The following is an 18,763-nucleotide window of genomic DNA, read 5'->3' as shown; positions in this document are numbered from 1 at the left end:
TGCATGCATTACTGGTACGGCTAGGCAGCTAGCTATTGGGCAGTCACGAATAACAAACCGCTACAGTCAGGAATAAATCCTATTGATTAAAAATCAGAAAATAGCGTCCACTACGCGCGTTTCATTTAAATTCCGTGAAATAGCCTCACCCTCAACCGGTTCGCGGCAGACTCCCTCCTCAGTGTGTGGTATATCATTGGGTTATTCTGCGGATTCGTGTCCTGTTCAGAGCAAATCAGTTTGTTTACAGTAAGGCTAATGTTATGTACACACATGACTCGTTTTGTCTTTTGTCAAACAAGCCAAGCCGAGATGTTAACTGCTGCTGTGTCTCTGTTACAGACGGTGTGTATCAGGATGGCACAGCTCTTGGACGGGGCCAGCAAACTGGGCTGGGTTCTGCTCACGGCTGTGCTCCGTTTTGTGTTTATGTTCTTCAACAACTGTGTAGCCATCCCATCGTACTGCTTATACCTGCTGCTTCTCCAGCCGCTGAGAATATGGGACAGCTCTACTTTCTGGCACATTGAAGGAATTATGTTCAAATGGTTGCTGGCCATGGTGTCTTCATGGGGCTGGATTGCAGGCTATACAGGTAAGATAGATTCATGCATATTGCCATTGGTCCATGTGCTTTCTTGCTTCTTTGCACACTGGACCTAATGGTAGCAGTTTGCTGATGGGTAAGCGTGCACAAAATTGCTCTAAAAGCTGTGAAGTTGCACCCTAGCCCCTGTTTGTGCTTCATGAATTTACACTTGAATCACAGAGATAAACATCTGTTGCACTGAAAAATATAAACCTCATCAAACCCAGAATATTTTATAACAAAACTTGCTGTTCTTCTGAAGATATGTCCAAAACCCTGGTTAGACTCTTCAAAACATCTGGATGAAAAATGTTGCGTTTGCTGCACATTAAAACAGTTATGATGCTGCTTTCTTGTCCAAACAAAGATGATAGCTGTAGAATGATATATGTCTTTGCTTAAGTTCTACAACATGAACCAAAATTTAAGCTTTATCAATATTGCTATTATTAGTTACATTTGGTATATTGCATATATCAGAAATCATAGTATAACGTCATGCAATAATATGTTTCTTGTTTTTTACAAAAAGAACAAAGACATGTCATTTCCTTCTACCTTAGGAGATTAGGAAATACAGTCGCAGCTTTAGAAACTGGTGAAAAATCTTTTTGTTCTGCAGCAGACATAATTTTTTTCATCCAGTTGAGAAGAATAGTATTGAGGATGCTGGTAAGTGCTGTTAAACAACCGTCTTTTCAAACACTCAAATGGCAATACATGAGAGGCACAAATTGGGGCAAATTTCTCTCCAGCTGATGAGTACTGGCCACTGTATGAACACTGACACCAATGTGTAGTTGCTATCCCACTGCCCTCTGTCACCAAGTATTTTTTTTCCTGAATTAGAAATAAGTCAGTGACAGGGTTAGGGCAGATGGTTGAATAAAAATGAGATAGTCGAAGAAAAATGAATAAAAATGCTCTTCTTTCTTTTGAATTTTAAGTGGCACAGCTGCTTTTCCCTCCACTTTCAATAGAGCATTTCCATTCAAAGCAAGATTACTTTCCTCTATTACAGTGATTCTGTGAAAAACCTCCTTACCTTGAAAAGCATAGCTCAGTCTGGTTTTTATTTGTGTAGTTACACATGGTCACATTTTGTATTTTTGCTGCATATGGGCCTACTTTGCCCCCACTTAAAAGGAGTATTACTTGTAGAGCTACAACAAATAACTGATTAATCATACTGTTTTGATAACTGGGTAATTGTTGAGGGTGATTTTCAAGAGAAATGCCAGATTTTTGAGTTCCAGATTCTAAAATGTGAGGATTTTCTGCTTTTCTTTGTCCTGTATGACAGTAAATGAATCACCTTTGTGTTTTGGACTTTTGGTTTTGACAAAACAAAACACCTGAAGACATCACCTTGGGCTCTCAAAAAATGTGACGGCAAATTTCTTTATATTTTATAGTCTAATTGATTAATCAAGGTTAATGGAAAACGAAAATAAGCTGTGACCTTAAATACTAGATTTACTAAATACAGTCAAGGTGAAGGAATTTTTCTTTTTGTAACTGTACCGAGAAAGTACGTCTGTTGATTCTTCTCAACTGGCTGGTTGAATATCTTGAAGTGATTCAGGTTGTCAGTGGTGTTTGGTTGCACACAGCTCTGAGCAAATGCTTACAAATTGCTGAAGTGGTGAACATGGGGAGCAACAAGGCACACTGATTAATATTGCAAAGCTTTCAGCCTATAGAACACCTGGTCTTTTGTTGAGCAATATGTGTTACAGACCTGTGAGTGTTTGGAAGTGAAACACTATACAGGCGTAGCATGTGAATGAGGACTCAAGTTTAATTGCGACAATCAGATGTAATATTTTGTAATTCAGTCTGGTACTTCTCATATGAATTAAATTTATACATTTATACATACAGCTGCGTTTTAGGATACATTCAAACAGCAGGTAAAATGGTCCAAATCATGTTAATTATTTAAAATCTGCCTGTGTGACAGGGATCTGTATTTACTACAGTGTAAAACTAATAAAAACATATCTTAATGCTGATTGCTGATTTTTGGTTCTTATTCTGACACAAACCAGATTTGAGTTAATGTGTGTCATCAGTCAGTTATTAAGGAGCACTGAGGTATCTACATAATCATTTAAATGTCACTTCAGTGCCACAAAACTCATTCGATGTACCCATGTGATCTGTATAAAAAGAAATGACTGACTGGAGCCAGGGGAATGTGAGTGCAAAGTTATGAGCCTTAAAATGAACTTAAAAGAAGTCACAGACTCAAAATAAAAGAAGCATTTGAGTTACACGTAAGCATATGAGATAAGCCCAGGTATGACACAGTGCAGCAGCATGATGACATGACATGCAAGGTCACTAATTTAAATGGCCCTCTTTTCGTTTGTATACTTAAGCGCAAATGTGTCAGGTGTTCTTTGGCATTGTTTTTTGGCACGTGTGTCAGAAGCGGTTGTTTAGACTGCTGTCAGATATAAGCCACATCACAAAATACTGAACAGACTGACAAAAAATAGGTCTGAGCAGTAAATTATTACGGAAAGATAAATGCCGATGATATAGATATAAAGTTAAACTGCTCTAGTACATGGGTCAGCATGCAGTCGACCAGACCTGGAGCATGTGCAAGCATCAAATATTGTGACCTGCATCTCAAGGCTAGTGGGGAAAGTGGGGTCAATTAACCCTGTTACCTTTCCTTCACAAGGCACTGTTGTGTAACTATCAGCTCCCTGCACTGTGTGAATGACCTCTGAATTTGGACAACACACAGAATTTTAAAGCTTTGGGTTTTGTCCAAGGTCACACCTGTACTTTCACTCTTAGAGTACAGATTTTTTTCCCCTTTCTTTCCAAGAAACAGCTGTAAATTATTTAGTATGTATATGTAGACCACTTTCCCAGGCACTTGAATGGGTAAGTGGTCTCAAGCTTTAGGGTCCCACTGTGTACGTATAGGTATTAGCAACATTTCAGTTTAAATGCAAACAATCTGAAATGCTTAGAGATGAATTTTGACCAATCTAGTTGCCTGATTCATTGTAACCTAAGATGTTGTAAGGCAGTGGTTTTCCTGATCATATTAAAAGACAGACCTCTTTAAAGTCAATAAAGATACATGTTAGTTCTTTCAGAGCTGCAACAAATAGTTGATTAATCAAATACTTCATCGACAGCAACTATTCTGATACAGTAATTGATTCATCCATGTTTTACACATGGCTTCCCAAATGCAATTATTTGCTGGTTTTCTTCGTCTTTGAGATTATAAATATGTTTGGGTTTTGGACTGTTAATTGGACAAAACAAGCATTTTCAAAGTGTCTTCGGCTTTTGGACACTTTTTGACCAAATGATTAATCATCAAATAATCAAGAAAATAAACTGATCAATCAACGATGATTTACATGCATAACGATAACGAGCAAGTACAAATATTTCATTCTGGTAACATTGGTCCAGATAGAACATATATTTTGACACACTGCTTCATTCAGCCTGTGCACTTGCACTCAAGAAATGCAGGATGTGTGCCAGGGAAACGGGAGTATGTATTCACAGCTTGACACAATGCAATCTGGAAGCTGAGCATTGGTTATCAGACATGAAGGATGTTGCATCACATCCACTGGAGAGGCAGAACAATGGTGCTTTGTAGATAACATAGATCATGTTATTAGTATCATACACGCCTTATTCTTCATGATAAGGATCATTTGTACAGAAGAATAATTCTGATGATTTGTTGGAAAAGTTTTTAGCCTGACTCCTAAACTGAATGAGAAGTTAAATCTCAAGCTGCTCATGGATGCTTTGTTTGTATCATTAAAGCAACATTAATCAACTGTTTTACATCAAAATAACAACTTCAAAATCATTTTGATGATATGCTGACTTGTAGTAGGGAGAATGGCGCCTCTTTTATTCCCACCCGTACCTTGGGTTGAGTGGATATGATCTGCCACAAGAAGTGCAGAACGCTTTACTATGTATGTACTATGTACTATACACTATGTCACACACCACCAGCTATGGTTCTTCAGCCCTGTATTCTCAGTACGGACGAAGAGACTAGTTCCTAGCATCTACAGTTTAGCACACGACTGCTGTGGGTTCAGATGTTTTCACTCAATCGGATTAGCTGAATGCTGACCTGACATGAGTGGATAGTGTGATTGCTTGCTTGTACTGAGATGATGATTGTCTGTTTGTTGCCTGAGCAGTTGATAGGCTTTGCTAACATAGCTAACTTGAGCTGTTAGCTTCTAGGGGTGTATTGTGTCCAGTACCTGTAAATGCTCGGACTCAGAGCCCAACAAAAAATTGGATGCTCTAGTGTCCTGTAATTAACACTTGTGGATGCACAGGCCGTTGTTGCCGCTGCTCAGCAAAACCTACATAGTCTTACTTTAAGTAAAGAGTGAAGGTTAGTGTGTCTGTGTTAGTGTGAGATGGATGCATGCTGTGAGTCATTAAATGTTTCTTGAACTCTGGCTGAAACTCATCCTGCCTACCTCTTGAGGTGTTGATTCTCTTGGTATAACATCAAAGACAGGCTGTAATTTGTTTCAGCCACTCTGCAGACAGGTTAACTTGTGAGAAGCAATTTACCATATAGCCTCAGATACAAGACTTATCTTTGATAGCTACAAAAAATGTTGTGTAATAATGACAACTGCTGGAGTTCAGCTAAGCTCTCAGTGGGTAAGGTTAGAGCACTCCGCAGTGATATGTGTTTAAGTCATTTATCCGTAACTAAAACAACTGAGGTTCATTCCTTTTGAAGATACTGTACACTGATGAACACGCTGACCCTAGCCAAGCTACACTGCTGCTGCGAGCTTAACCGCTTCACTTAGCTGTGCATCATTAACCCCCTTCCCAAGCCCACAGTGTGTATTATTTTATCATATCATGGCATCATAATGACAGCTAACATCAGATACTTGTATGTCAATATTGAGGCTACATTTGTACGACAATGTGTCTACTGCACTGCAGAAGGTCATGTTTTGTGTTTTTTAATTCAGGTTACTGTGTTTTATGTTCTGCTGATGCCCTTTTCTACCGTCACAAATGCATTTTGACGTAAGTGCTGAACACGACACTTTTTTCTCTTATTTTTGTGTGTCCATTTAGTTTGTGTCAGCAGAAGGACACCACAGATGCACTGTGGCAGTGGTGAAACAAATTATGGTAATTAGTTTGTTAAACCACTTTGCAGGATGATTCTTAATTATTTGAAAACTGCATTTCAGAGAACTGTCAGCTACATGTGTCAAATATGAATCATCCTGGAATTGATAAAAATAAATTGGACAGTTACACAAGTCACCTCAGAAAGCCACCCAAGTATGAACATTTTCCAAGAAACAGTCTTGTACTGTATTTAGTGGAATTACTGTTACGTGGTTACTTGCTTGCATAGTCATTGGACCTGACCCCCTTTCCCTGTTGTTGACAAAAGCAGTGCATCTGCATGAAGTCTGATCAGACTCACTCTCTCTGTCTCTCACACACACACACACACACACACACACACACACACACACACAGACACACACACACACACACACACACACACACACACACACAAAGTGGGCACAAACAGGTGCACTAAAGCCAGCAGGATTAAGTTTTCATTGCATGTCCGATGAGTGGGTGGTCTGTTGAACCTGTGAAGAGATCGAAGACGGTGACTGTCAGATTGGAGACTCTGCATAGTTGTTTCCTAGTTACAAGTTATATTCCCCAGCCTTTGATCATATTGGGAATGTGATGTTTAGATTACATGAATGTAACATCTTACAGACTTGTACTCTGTCTGCATTTGGTTTCTACATCTTATCACTACTAATGGACCAGCAATACTCACGCCTCTCCTCGGTGTTAGGTTTCCACTTCACCGTCATTTAAATTATTATATTGTTTTATTGATTATTCAATCAGCAAAAAATTTGTTAATAAGCTGAATTAACAATGAAAATAATCATCATGTTTTTCTGAATAACTGCTACATTACTAAAGCCAAATGCCTCTGTATCAATAGCAGAGACCTGTTTCAGGTGTTTAAATGCCACAGTGTCCCTTTTTCTTTTAAAATAAACCAATTACTGCTGCAATTGATTATTCTCATTTTCAATTAATATGCCTCTGATTGATTGTTTGGTCTATAAAATAACAAATAGTGAAACATTTATAATTTCTCACAGTCTGGCAAGTTATTCATATAGCTTGTTTATGACCATAAAACCATCAAATACTCACATTTGAGAAACTGGTACCAGGGAATTGATTTGTTTGTTTTTGCTTGAAAAATTACTAAAACTATTAATTTATTACACAGTAGTTTCTAATTATTATTCTACTGATCTGTCAATCAGCTTATCATTGTAGCTCTAAATCCAACTAGCTTCAGGTTCCCCAAAACCAGGAAAAAGCTTGTCACATTGCTGTGTATATGCGGAATTTGCATTTCAGTGTTCCTGTAAATGTTTTGTAATGATCAGATTGCAGGTGTGCTAAGCAATACGCACTGTAGGGCTGGAGTAAATGTAAAAGTGGATCATATCACTTTGAAGCCAAAACGGAAGCTGCTTTTCATTTGTTAAAGCCTCTGCACAGCCAGGATACACCCACAGAAGTGATATCAGTCTCTTGGCTGATTGGACTTATTCTCTGGACTGTGTGGGAGTGTACATATCATCTTTAATTGACATGTCCCCGGCTGTTTTGATTTGTCTTTGTTGCACTCGTTTGGCTGGGACAGTTTACAGCTTTATGATTCTTTTCAGTTTATTATCAACCTTAGATGAGCTTGATCGTGCATTATATCGTAGTCGAGTTATGTCTGGTAGTCTCCTGTTTGAATTCAACATATCTGGCATTTTGAATGAATACTCTCTAAGCTTGTCTTTGTGATCAGTGCAAAGGAAGAAAGTCCAGAAGCAAGGCAAGATGCAAAGAGGCATCTTTTGATAGAATCCACAACTGTGTGCACTTATAAAAGGTTTTACTTATAAAGAAGCTTTTCTAATGATTTCTAACAGACTTTGGTAAAAAAAAATTTAATGTGTATAGCGCATGAAAACATAACGTAGATCCAGATACACATGCAATCATGTCTTGTAGCAAGTGAAGGAGGTGAACCAATGTGATATAATAGCCCTGTAGCTCCAGTTCAGTTGAGAGGGCGATAGCATGAATGGGAATTAACATCACTTTTGTTCTGAAGCCCTGAAACATGTTTGCATAAGTGGAGGCTGATGTTTCTCTCCCTAGTGTACAGAAAGACTGTGGGGTATTGATGTGGATGAGCAACGCATTATGTGGTAAATCCATATTTTAATGTTAATGTGTTGTGATGTAATTGATTCAACAAACTTTTAGAAGGAATGGCTCGGGTCAAATTGACTCTTAGCTTTTAATGAGGGCAGGAAATTAAAGGCAGTTTGTGAGACCCAATTTATTCCATTGAACCAACATGGAGATTACTGGACCCGGATTGATAACTGGGTATCATTCTCTGTAGCCCATTAGATCTTCACACAGAATGCACCCATGGCAAATGTAACCTGTTCCTATATGGTTAGACCATGGCTGTGATAATTGTTTCACATATCTGGTAAATATTGAATATCCTGTCGTGTTGAGCCAATTTGAATCCTATTTTATTGCTCAACCTTCAAGGCATTGTGTAGACTTTTTAGATACATCTACGCTGTTGGACAACACCAAAAGCGGCGTCTGCACTCCTGCCCCTAGCCTACATTCAGTAGGCCAGTATTGATATTTGAGTTTTAAAAAATCTCAAAAAGCACTTTTATAGCCACAATAGCACCGTAACTCTAAGGAGGGTGAGGTTGGTCAGCCCACCACTGTATTCCAGACTGAAATATCTCAACAACTATTAGATGGATTGCCATCATATTTTGTATAGATGTATTTGTGGTTCCTAAAGGAATTATCGAAATATTTGGCTTTGATAAACCCTCTCACTTTTCCTCCAATGCCATGAAGTTGATATTTGTGGCTCAGACAAGAATGTGTCAAGATTACAACACTTAGGTTTATCTGACAGTTTCATTTTCTGTACAATGAGCATTGCAGCTTCACTGCACCTCTGGCATGGCTGAACGTTCTTACGGGCCAGTCACACATGTGTATTCCAAAAACAGGGAGAGCTACAGCTGCCAGTCACTGTGAATGAGACTTGAATATGAAGCCCTGCACCCCCAGCTGAGCTCAACTCAGAAAGTGCTCAGCTACACCACAGGTGAAAGTTAAAGAAGGCTTTAACTTTATGCAAATATCCTCAGGCACCCTGTGAGTGACAGCCAAGTGAGAGCCAATTGCTATCATCTTGATTCCAGCCAAAACTAAAGCACGGAGTTGTCTACTAGGCTCGACTACATGGAGTAACTTTAAACTTTATTCAAAATAGAGGAAAAGCTGATCATCACAGTCTCTGGCTTCCCAGTTTTCTACAGTTTGTCTTTAATGAGTTTACCAGGACATAAAAAAAAAGAACATCATTGATGATGTGTTTGGCAGCAGCGAATACATCAGAAAACAAATGTCCAGTCAGAGCAGGATATGTAAATTACACGCTCATCACAACACATCCCCAGAACTGCAGATTCATGAGTGGCCAGATAGTGCTACTGCCAACTATTGTGTAACCACATGTGTGAACGCACCCCAAGTCTTGTTCATAAACACATAACACATTTTTTTTTAAAGAATTGTGACCAAAATAAGTGCTCTGTGGGATATTTAGAGTTGAAAAATAACCTTGTCATTGTCATCTGGTGCAAAAACTATGTAAGTATGACCCATTACACCAATGGTTTACACCAAAAAATATCTCTAAAGGCTAATACTGACAATTTAGCTCTGATCATGATTACTACCTGGTTGCGTCCTTGGCCACTTTAACCAGACTGCTGTTTCACCTTTATTTGAAAAACTTCAGCACGCTCCTAAATCAGTCTTAACTACAGATCAGTGTTACTATAAAAGCAAGAGTTTCAAATTATGGCTGCCAAAGTCCATGAAAACGGGAAAATGTGGCAGTTGAAGCAGAAAACACTTCACTGTTTGCTTGCTGGCTGGCATTAAATCCCACTCTTCATCCAGTTGACCCACTAACCAAAAAAGCTTTAACCATCAATGAAAATGCCCCCTTCCCACTCTTGTTTTATATGTTTTTTGGGCTCTTTTCTCTTGGGCAGTACTTAGCTGTGGATGGCCACGTTTGTGATGGAGAAGCTGTGATACCTTGCCACATCTCTCTCCTCCTCTAGAGAGGGAGAAAGTAGTGTAGCGATGGGTAGCAAGGTCAGCGGTACACCATTTAGCTGACCACCGATACCGGATTAGACACTGTGCCTGCAGTGTGGCTGTCATCCTGCTACGCTAACTGTGTCATCTCTCAAAGACAATTTCCCTAATGTATTCTATCTGACAGATGACCCATCTCCGTGATATCGTTTATGCTCGTCTCCCGCAACAATGGGGACTTCAGTGAGCATGAAGGCATGCTCCTTATGAAATGACGTTGCCTTCAGGGTACGCACACCCCACACTCCCCTGTGCAAGTGTCACAGATGTGTCATTTTTCTAGAAGTATGCTCTCGATTCCCGTCCTCATGAGGATTGACCTTTTTCTCTTGAGGACAGGAGGTGAAACAAAGGCCTAAATTGAACATTGAAACAACTTGTCCCCTTCATTCCCCTTTTTTAAATCACTTTTTCTAACCGTATCTAGCTCTGTCTTTGAGGATGTGTAATGTTGAAAGATTCAGAAACACCCTGTGCCTCCAGGCTACGGCTAAGACAATGTGTCCATGTGTATTGAGGAACATAGAATGAACAATGATTACCAAGTTGTTGCTTATGTCTCACACTCAATGCATACACCAGGCAACATTAACCAGCTCAAATGTCTGTTTAAGTGGCTGTCATGTTCATAACTGTAATATAATACAATGAACATAACAGGCAAGAGGGAGCTTCCTGCATTAAATGTTTGCAGATATTGTTAATGCTTGCAGCAAAGAAGTGTGTCCTCCAATATTTGCTAATGAACTTCTGAGTAAATGAGGTGTGCATTAGCATTACATGACTAAATCTCATTGTGAACATGCTGAATAGCTAGCAGCAGGGACAGTGGGTTGAATTTCTTCGTGGAATAAGAGCAGTTTGCAACCGTCATAAAAAACTTTTTTACCATGAGTCATATAGGAATGATTAATCTGATGGGTTTCTTGAAATGTCTCTCCTGGGAGGAGATTCCTATTCAGTGGAGTATACACTTGCATGTAATTGCATACTTTTTACCATAAAACGCTCACTGCATTTGGTAATCTGCCCACAAGGTACATAGTTGACATGAACAAATTTTAACAGTTTTATTTCAGGAAACCTGAGCCTAGAACTCTAAGCCTCAGATAACTTCTCTCTAATTAAGAATGTTTTCGGTTCCTGTTGATCATTTTAGCAGAGTGGAGTGATCATCCAAAAGATTCCTTGAAGATGCACTCAGAGACAGAGAGCCTGTCATGTGGTGTTTGGAAAACATTTTTGATGACCTTGTGAAATTAAGCTAAAATGTCCAATATTCTTAGTAGCCAACATTAGACGTTTACCTTGTCAGCTAAGCCCTCTCTAAAGACCCATGAGACAGTGACAACAGGGCTGTGGCCCCCGTCAAATTGTTTCTGATAATAGTGGTATGAATCTTGATGTGATAAGAAACAATAGTAATATATATTGCATTGCTGAAGGCTGAGATTGTCAACAATCAGTTGATAAATCAATTGAGCGTTCAGCAGAAAATTAATCATCAGCTATTTTAATAATCAATTAATTTTGTTTTTAAGCAAAAATGCCTAAAGTTTCCAGTTTCTCCAAAATGAGGATTTGTTGCTTTTCTGTTTTTTATGTCATTATAAACTGATACTGTTGGTTAGACAAAGCAAGTCATTTGAGGGCATTTTTCATCTCTTACTTTGTATTGAGATAACGATGAATCGAGTTAATCGACAGTGAAAATTATGATTTAGGTGTGTTGGTATTTCTCAGGCCTCTGTTTACAGTGACAACTCCTTCCACTGCTCTGACAGGCAGCACTTTCTGACTGCTGTGCATCTGGAAAACTTGCTGGAAAGTGTGTTGAGCCATGAGCTGCCGTCACCAATCTTATCTATGGCATAACTGCATATTTAACAGGGTTTTTAATGGTGATTTAGATATTTATTCTGACGTGTTGATATGTTTGAAAACATAAAATGAAAATGTTGCCTCATATTTTTTGGTTTGTGATGAAACATTATTGAAAGTGGCCCTTCCTTAAGGCACTTTCTTTTGGTAACTAGCAATTAAAAAGGTTCACAGGGCGAGACGTGCAGGATCTGGTTCAGCTGAGTTGATGCTGACGATAAATCTTACCTTGGAAATATCATGATGTTTAAGGCCATATCGCCCACAGAAAGGTCTTGAGAATAACTATGCAGTCTATGTATTATGTACTATGTATTGTTGTTTGATTCTTTAGCTTCACACTTCTGCTGCTCTGAGAAATCCCTTGTCACTTTTTGCCCAAGTCTGCTTCAGTTCATCTTCAAGGTGAACTAGTCACATTCATCCTTGCCCATGACTGTGACCATATGGTACACTGCGTTATTGCTCAACTAGACCCTGACTATTCTTTTCACTAATTGTGCCAAGGCTGCTCCTCCTAAAGAGAAAAAATCCACCCTTAAATGAGTGGTCGGTTGAGGCTGCTGTCAGTGGAGAAATTACCATATCTGCTTCTGCTATAATTAATTGTTCTCTTTTTGACTGATCTTGTTCTTTGATTCTGAGGGACTGACACCACAACCTGACATTAGCCGCGTTGTGACCAAAAACAATTATACGTGATTGGTGGCAACCCTAGCCACTCCGGTCGTTGTGATACTTTATTATTTTGAAGTCCTGTTTCAGCTTTTTTACCTTCTCCCTGACCTGTTTTGGCGCGTGGGAAATGTGTTTGCTCGCTCGCTGCAGACTTTTAAACATCGCGGGTGAAATAAAATGCAGTGAGTACTCGACCAGTCAGAAATGTTTAGCACTGCAGACCACACCACCCAAAGTTCCTGAACCTTTGGAAAGTACTACCCCCTGGACCAGGTATTTTTTTGGTGATCGATCAATAACCCTGGAACTAAATTTAGACCCTCGTTCCTGCGGTCGAAACGCACATAGTTCCCCAAAAGGTTCCTGGTTCCTGTGGTGGAAATGCAGCTATATATCATCTCCCAATACAATGTGATATCATGTTGTGTGCAACAGGAAAGTCATGCATTAAAATAAGGAAACTATAACTCCCAATAACAAAATAATAATCCCAGAAATGTAAATATACCAATAATATTTTTAAAACCACTGCTTGTGTTTCAAGATGAATTTTTCCCTGAAATATCTTTGTATCTATATGACTAATTGTGAAATGTGGGGATGTTAGCACTATCTTCTCTTGTTCTCAGAACCTTTAACATTTTGTCATGGACCAAATATGCCCTTTATCTTCTAGCTATCTAGTTTTGCGTCAGTGTCATGTTGTTGCTTAATTAAATGTTAAACTTTGTGTGTAAAATAAGCTTTGGTTAATCTTTATCTGCCAGAAACCCCAAAGTTAACTCCCCCATAGAGAGGAAAGGATCCCTTGCTCCACACCCTGAAGCCTGACTGATGCAGCATTTGCATTACACAGAGCTGAAGCGGGTCAGACTCTCAGTGAACTGCGGGGACTCCCAGGAAACGAATGCAGCCCAGCCGAATCTTTCACCTCCTTGGTTCTCTGTTGATATGCAGAGCTGCTCAAGTGTGTTTGAATTGCAAAGGAAGCTCATGTGTTCTCCAGGAGGGCTATTGTTGTCACCCCTCATCTCACATGAGATGCATTTTCTCCTTTGTTGCAGCTCCTGTGTGTATCCTGTCAACACTCAGCTACAGGTGAATGGCTAGTGAAGTAGCCTGCATACTCTCAATAGAGGCCTGACAATGTAAATCAGGGATGAGAGAGCAGACGGGTCAATGGAGATCTAGTCCTATAGGTGCTGATAGAGACACTGGTCATTGTGTGGTTGAAAATGCTTGTCAAATAGAAACAGTGTATCAATGAGAATTAGAAACAGTGGCAGGAGTTCACTAATTTACTATGTAGTAGTAAAGGCCTGTCCACAGTGAGTGTTTTTAAGTGTTTCCAATCATTAACAGTGTGTATCTCTCCCGTTCAACTCATTTGATACGCACATTTGTACAGACACCAAACACAGCAGGGACATTGTTAATTTAAAAATAAAAAGTGTATTTCCTGAATTTGTATTCAACCACGGAATCAGAAATACCCACAGCCACTCCAACAGTAGTAAACAGTGATAACTTTTCAGATGGTTCTCAGAGTATTTCTTAAGAGGTGACTTCTCTCATTGGTTACTTTACCATGAGGGCATGTCAGTTGAGATAGTGAGTAGGCGTATTTGTCAAAACAGGTATGTGAATGGAGGACATAGCTTGTAAGCCGGAGAGAGGCGGGTCATGTCATGCTGCCTTCCATGTACTGTGGAAGTCGGATGAGGGAGCTGGGAATGACGGTACACCTGAGTGGACTGTGTTCCAGTTCAAGTCAGAAGCTTGTTATTGTTGTTGTTGCTTGTTGTTGTCATTGTTAGCAACACCAGTTTATATCAACGCATCACGCGATGTTTTGTGAATGCAAACACCGTATGTCCACTGATAGAAGTCGGACAGTACTATGTGCATAACTGTTTTAATGAGACAGAAATAAGACAGAAGTGCTACTAAACTGTAAATTACTACAGCTTTCAGTTCTGTTGATGCACAGAGCAGCCATCTTGGAGTTTGAGGTCGGGGTCTGGTGAGGTTCTTTCCACTTTCCGTGTAGGAAATCCGACTTTAGGACGTTTCAGTTGAAACTTCTGACTGGAGCCTCAGAAATTCTGACTTCTCAGTTCAGACGCACCAAAACTGCACACACAGAAAGAGCTCCTCGGCAGAGTTGTTTTTTGACTGCTTTATGGATTTTTGCTGACTTTCACGTAGAATTTGGGTCATATCTGTGTAGCCATACTGTATCATTGACTATTGAATCAGTTTTCTCATACATATTTGTTAATCTTTACACTCTTGCATGTCAGTCTTACTGTCTTAGAGGTGTAAATAATTAGTTGAATGTTCACGTGTAAGTTTTGAGGAAAGGTTTTGTGTGATTTTTCTGTGTACTCATTTAGTGTCAATGCGCCTTCATCTGAAGCCAGACCCCATGTTGTGGCTGGATCATTTCAATCATGACAAGCCCACTCTTCCTTCAGTACGCCATGGACACAAGACTGTAAACTGTGATTGACATATATGACTGACCAATAATTGATTTTTAACTCGCCTTAATTTTATTAATCCAAACTATTTGGCTGTGACATTTGAAAGAAACTGGCAGTGAAGTCACAAGAACAGGAAACGAGTCATATATCCACAAAATTTTGTCTGATCAAAATTGTTCTGTGGGTAGATAACACCTCTGTACCTGTGTGTGTTTGCAGTGTTCCCTGCTTGACGTGACTCTACTTGGCCCAAAGAACTGCAGCTCGCAGCTATATTTTGCTTTGTATTATTTTTATCTCTTTGACAGCGAACAAAGCGCTGGTTCTGTTCTCAGCTGCACATGGACACCTTATGTTGTTTCACTGAAGTGGGAAACATTATTTATGGATTGTAGACATGCAAATATGCCCGAGCTCCTTTTGTAGCAGGATGTAGACCTAACCTACAGCTTATCCAAAATGTTATAACAGTCAGGGAGCTCCCACACCAACTAGTTTGCCGTTAATGTTATGTGTTGACACAAAGCCTGATGATTACGTCTTTAAACTGAGGATATTCAGACTGTAATCTTTGTTAAGTACCCGCAGTACCTGTTCTTTACTAAAAATAAATTAATGCTGCCTAAAAAAAGAAATGAGTGCATAAGTGCAACTTCAGATATCAAGTAGGGATGTTTATACCAATATTTTGTATCCTTGAAGGTAGTTCGGTACATTTAGTCATTGTAAGGAAAATATAATTGTGTGACTCTGGAAACTAATAATGTAACAGCTAATTTGATAAGCCAGAATGTCATAAAAAATTCTCTGTTATAATAAGTTGGTTTTAATGCTTCTCAAATAATGCAGGATAAATGCTAACATTGATATACTTCAAAATCAATGTAATACTTTGAAATATTGATTTTGATTACAAGTTGTTAGATATTCAGCCTGTGTTGTCATTGTTTCTTTATTTTCAAATATATTCCTTCCTTCCTACACTTGGTGGCTGCACCAGAAACCACATATGAGAGTTCACTGAAGTAATGAAAGCTCAGACGGTCAGAGAATTTGAAAGTCTGTGTACTATGTCATAAAATTACAAACCATCCCCTTTTTTCTTTTTTTCTTTTTTTTGGACAGTTTCCTCTGCGCTGCTCGGTGGCCAATAGTGAAAGTGATTGTGTTACCGTTTCCTGAAACTCACTTCTCCTTTCTCATTCTCTGTCGAAGCACCTTTTTTTTTTTTTTTTTATTCCCTTTTCACACCAATTAATGAACATGTTTAGTGATGATTAATCCAACGTTGTAAAAATTCGCAACCGCCTCTGGAAGTGGCCTGACACTCATTTGGCCACATTAACAGGAAAGTGAAAATGTTTTTCCAACCCCATAAGAGTAGGTAGGTGCATGGAGATTGCTTTACTACTATTACTTACTATTATTTTGCTCTTTGATTAAGGCAGAGAGGATATGTGGATCAGACAGCTGTAAGTCAGTGTCAGGATATTTGTGGATTTAAGAACAAGAGACAACATTTTTAAAAGATGTAACACTCTTGAGAAAGACGAACCGGATTTCAGTATGTATACCATAGATGGTTAAAGTCACTCCTTTCTAACTGTGTTGATGGAGTGAACCACACCTCTCACTCTGATGTTTAAAGCAAACTTGTTGCCTTAAGAACAGAGTGTTTTTGTCCCTGTTGTGTATTTCATACTTTGCATATAAACTTTTAAAGCCTTGTTAATAGTTTTCAATAAACTTTTGGGTTTTTTTGATTTGGAACCAAATCCAGATGCAGTGAAGTGATTTCAAAATTAAACATTACACCAGTGTAGTGTTTTTTAGCTCACTTATTATGAACACTTACTTAAATGGAAAAAAACATCTGGCTGACACAGATCTAGATAAACATAAAAGAAAAGTTTTATTTTTCTCCCCCAAACATGACTGGAGTGTTTAACCTGGAAGAGGTGTGCACTCCCTGAGATCTCTATGGAGTAATGAGGATGATGCAAGTGCACACAAGCACAAGGGCAGCACAGTGCAGTTTGCTGCTCAGGGTTTTATACTATTTCACTGATCAACAGTTGGTGTCCATAACACGCCAAGAAATGTAGCACTGCACCAACAAAAGCAGTGAAGAAGAAGGCGGCTGTTAGCTAGCAAATGTGCATGTGAAACAATGCATGAGTAAAATATTTTTAACAATTGGTGAAAGGTGACAAATCTGAAGAAGTCAAGCTTCCAGCAACATTTGTAGTTGGTGAGACCAGTGCATTTCAGCTTGTAGATAGATAGATAGATAATTCATCTCAAAGCAAACTGAGGAATGTGGCCTTCATCATGATGAAGTGGAGTCAGTGTGCTTGTTAGACCTCAGACATTGACACAATGAGCTTTAGTGACAAACACTGAGTGTAAACAGAAACATTGTTTTAAGAAAACTCCACAGGGCACTTTTAAAAGAAACTATTTACACAGCCTGTTTAACCAAAATTTGTCTTATTTATTTTGCCTTGCAGTAACGGAGTGGGGTGACGATGTACGGCCCATCTCTGAAGAGGAAGCCATGGTCATCGTAAACCACCAGTCCACAGGAGATGTGTGCACCCTCATGATGTGCCTGCAAGACAAGGGCACGGTAAGAATAGAGAGAGATGTGTTGCCTCATTGTATCTCTTTTAGGAAATCCAAGAATATAACAATGTTAAGGTTGAACTGGGGTGACATCAGTGTAACTTGAAGCCGTGCAGAAGTTTGAGCCTGCAGGGCACTTTGCACTCTCTGTATTTTACTGGACAGGATGCTTTCCGAGCATTTTTGTGTTTCTTTGTTACTTCAAATAAGGAGTTCATGTAGAATGGTACACATTGATCTAAAAACCCTTTCAGCCCAAGTTAAATATGTTTGTTTTAAGGATGTTTGTCAAAGGTTAGCCAGTGTCTCAGCTGTCATTTTGTTTAGCCAAGTGATATTTGCACAAAGGAAATTGTTTATAAGAGCAAGTTTCAGTTCAAATTAAAGTTCCTCTTTTGATTATCTTACACTGCTTGTTATCAAGTTCTGCTGTTCAATTCAGTCATTTTTTAATGAAATTAATTATTTATTATTTATTATTTATTTTTTTATACTCAGTGGTTTTGTCCATTTCACATACTGACTTTTTGGTCGTCCCCAGAGGAGGAGGGAGTGTTTTGTGTAGAACAGGAGAGAGTAATGAGATAATACCTTTTTTTTTGTGTGTGTGACAACAGTCGAGTCAGTAGAGAGATTCAGCAGCGTGAAGCAGTGCTGCGGTTTGCTGCATTCAAATTACAAAATGTGAATTGAAGTCTGTCAGGCAGCCAACAACAGATGTGTAAAGATCCGAGTGGTGGCTGCTTTGCATTCCTTCATACAGATTATTGTCAACAGGTGTGGCAGCGAAACATGTCCACGCAACAGTCCACACACACCTTACTCTTTTTCAAAAGGATACTATTGGATAATTGGATTACTACTAGGATGATTTTACGCAACTACTTTTCATTGGAGAAGACACGCCATGCACACCCACAGAGTTCACATAGATGTCTGGCACCATAAACAAACACAGATCAATGATAAACTCTATATTGTGTAAATAGACATATTGACATACGAAATAAGTCATTAGAGACAGAATTGGAGCCGTGAAAGCTGAGAGAGTTGGATTTTTAAGATTTCCACTGTACCTAAACACTGAAGCTGTGTTTGTAAAGGCATATGTCATAATTTTGGAAAGGTTTGATATATCTCATCCACACTACTATGTGCCTTTACAACTTTGTTC

At 39.0% G+C, this 18,763-nt stretch overlaps 1 protein-coding gene across 2 annotated transcripts in view; it reads left to right on the top strand.

Annotated features, from left to right (window-relative positions):
- The window catches only part of lpgat1 (lysophosphatidylglycerol acyltransferase 1), a 46,569-nt gene that overhangs the window by 923 nt on the left and 26,883 nt on the right, over positions 1–18,763 (top strand). Inside the window, exons 1-3 of one of the 2 annotated variants that reach the window (XM_022769517.1) lie at positions 170–249; positions 343–595; positions 17,475–17,593. In XM_022769517.1, coding sequence (XP_022625238.1) covers positions 358–595; positions 17,475–17,593 — 357 coding nt within the window. In that variant the 5' untranslated portion in view covers positions 170–249; positions 343–357. Of the gene's footprint in view, positions 1–169; positions 250–342; positions 596–17,474; positions 17,594–18,763 lie in introns of those variants that run through there. The other variant, XM_022769511.1, reaches the window with a different exon arrangement.

This window comes from Seriola dumerili, unplaced genomic scaffold (assembly GCF_002260705.1).
Source record: "Seriola dumerili isolate Sdu_G_001 unplaced genomic scaffold, Sdu_1.0 BDQW01000025.1, whole genome shotgun sequence".
NCBI classification, from domain to species: domain Eukaryota; kingdom Metazoa; phylum Chordata; class Actinopteri; order Carangiformes; family Carangidae; genus Seriola; species Seriola dumerili.
The sequence above is the reverse complement of the archived record's forward strand: the minus strand, read 5'-3'. Positions and strand labels throughout refer to the sequence as shown.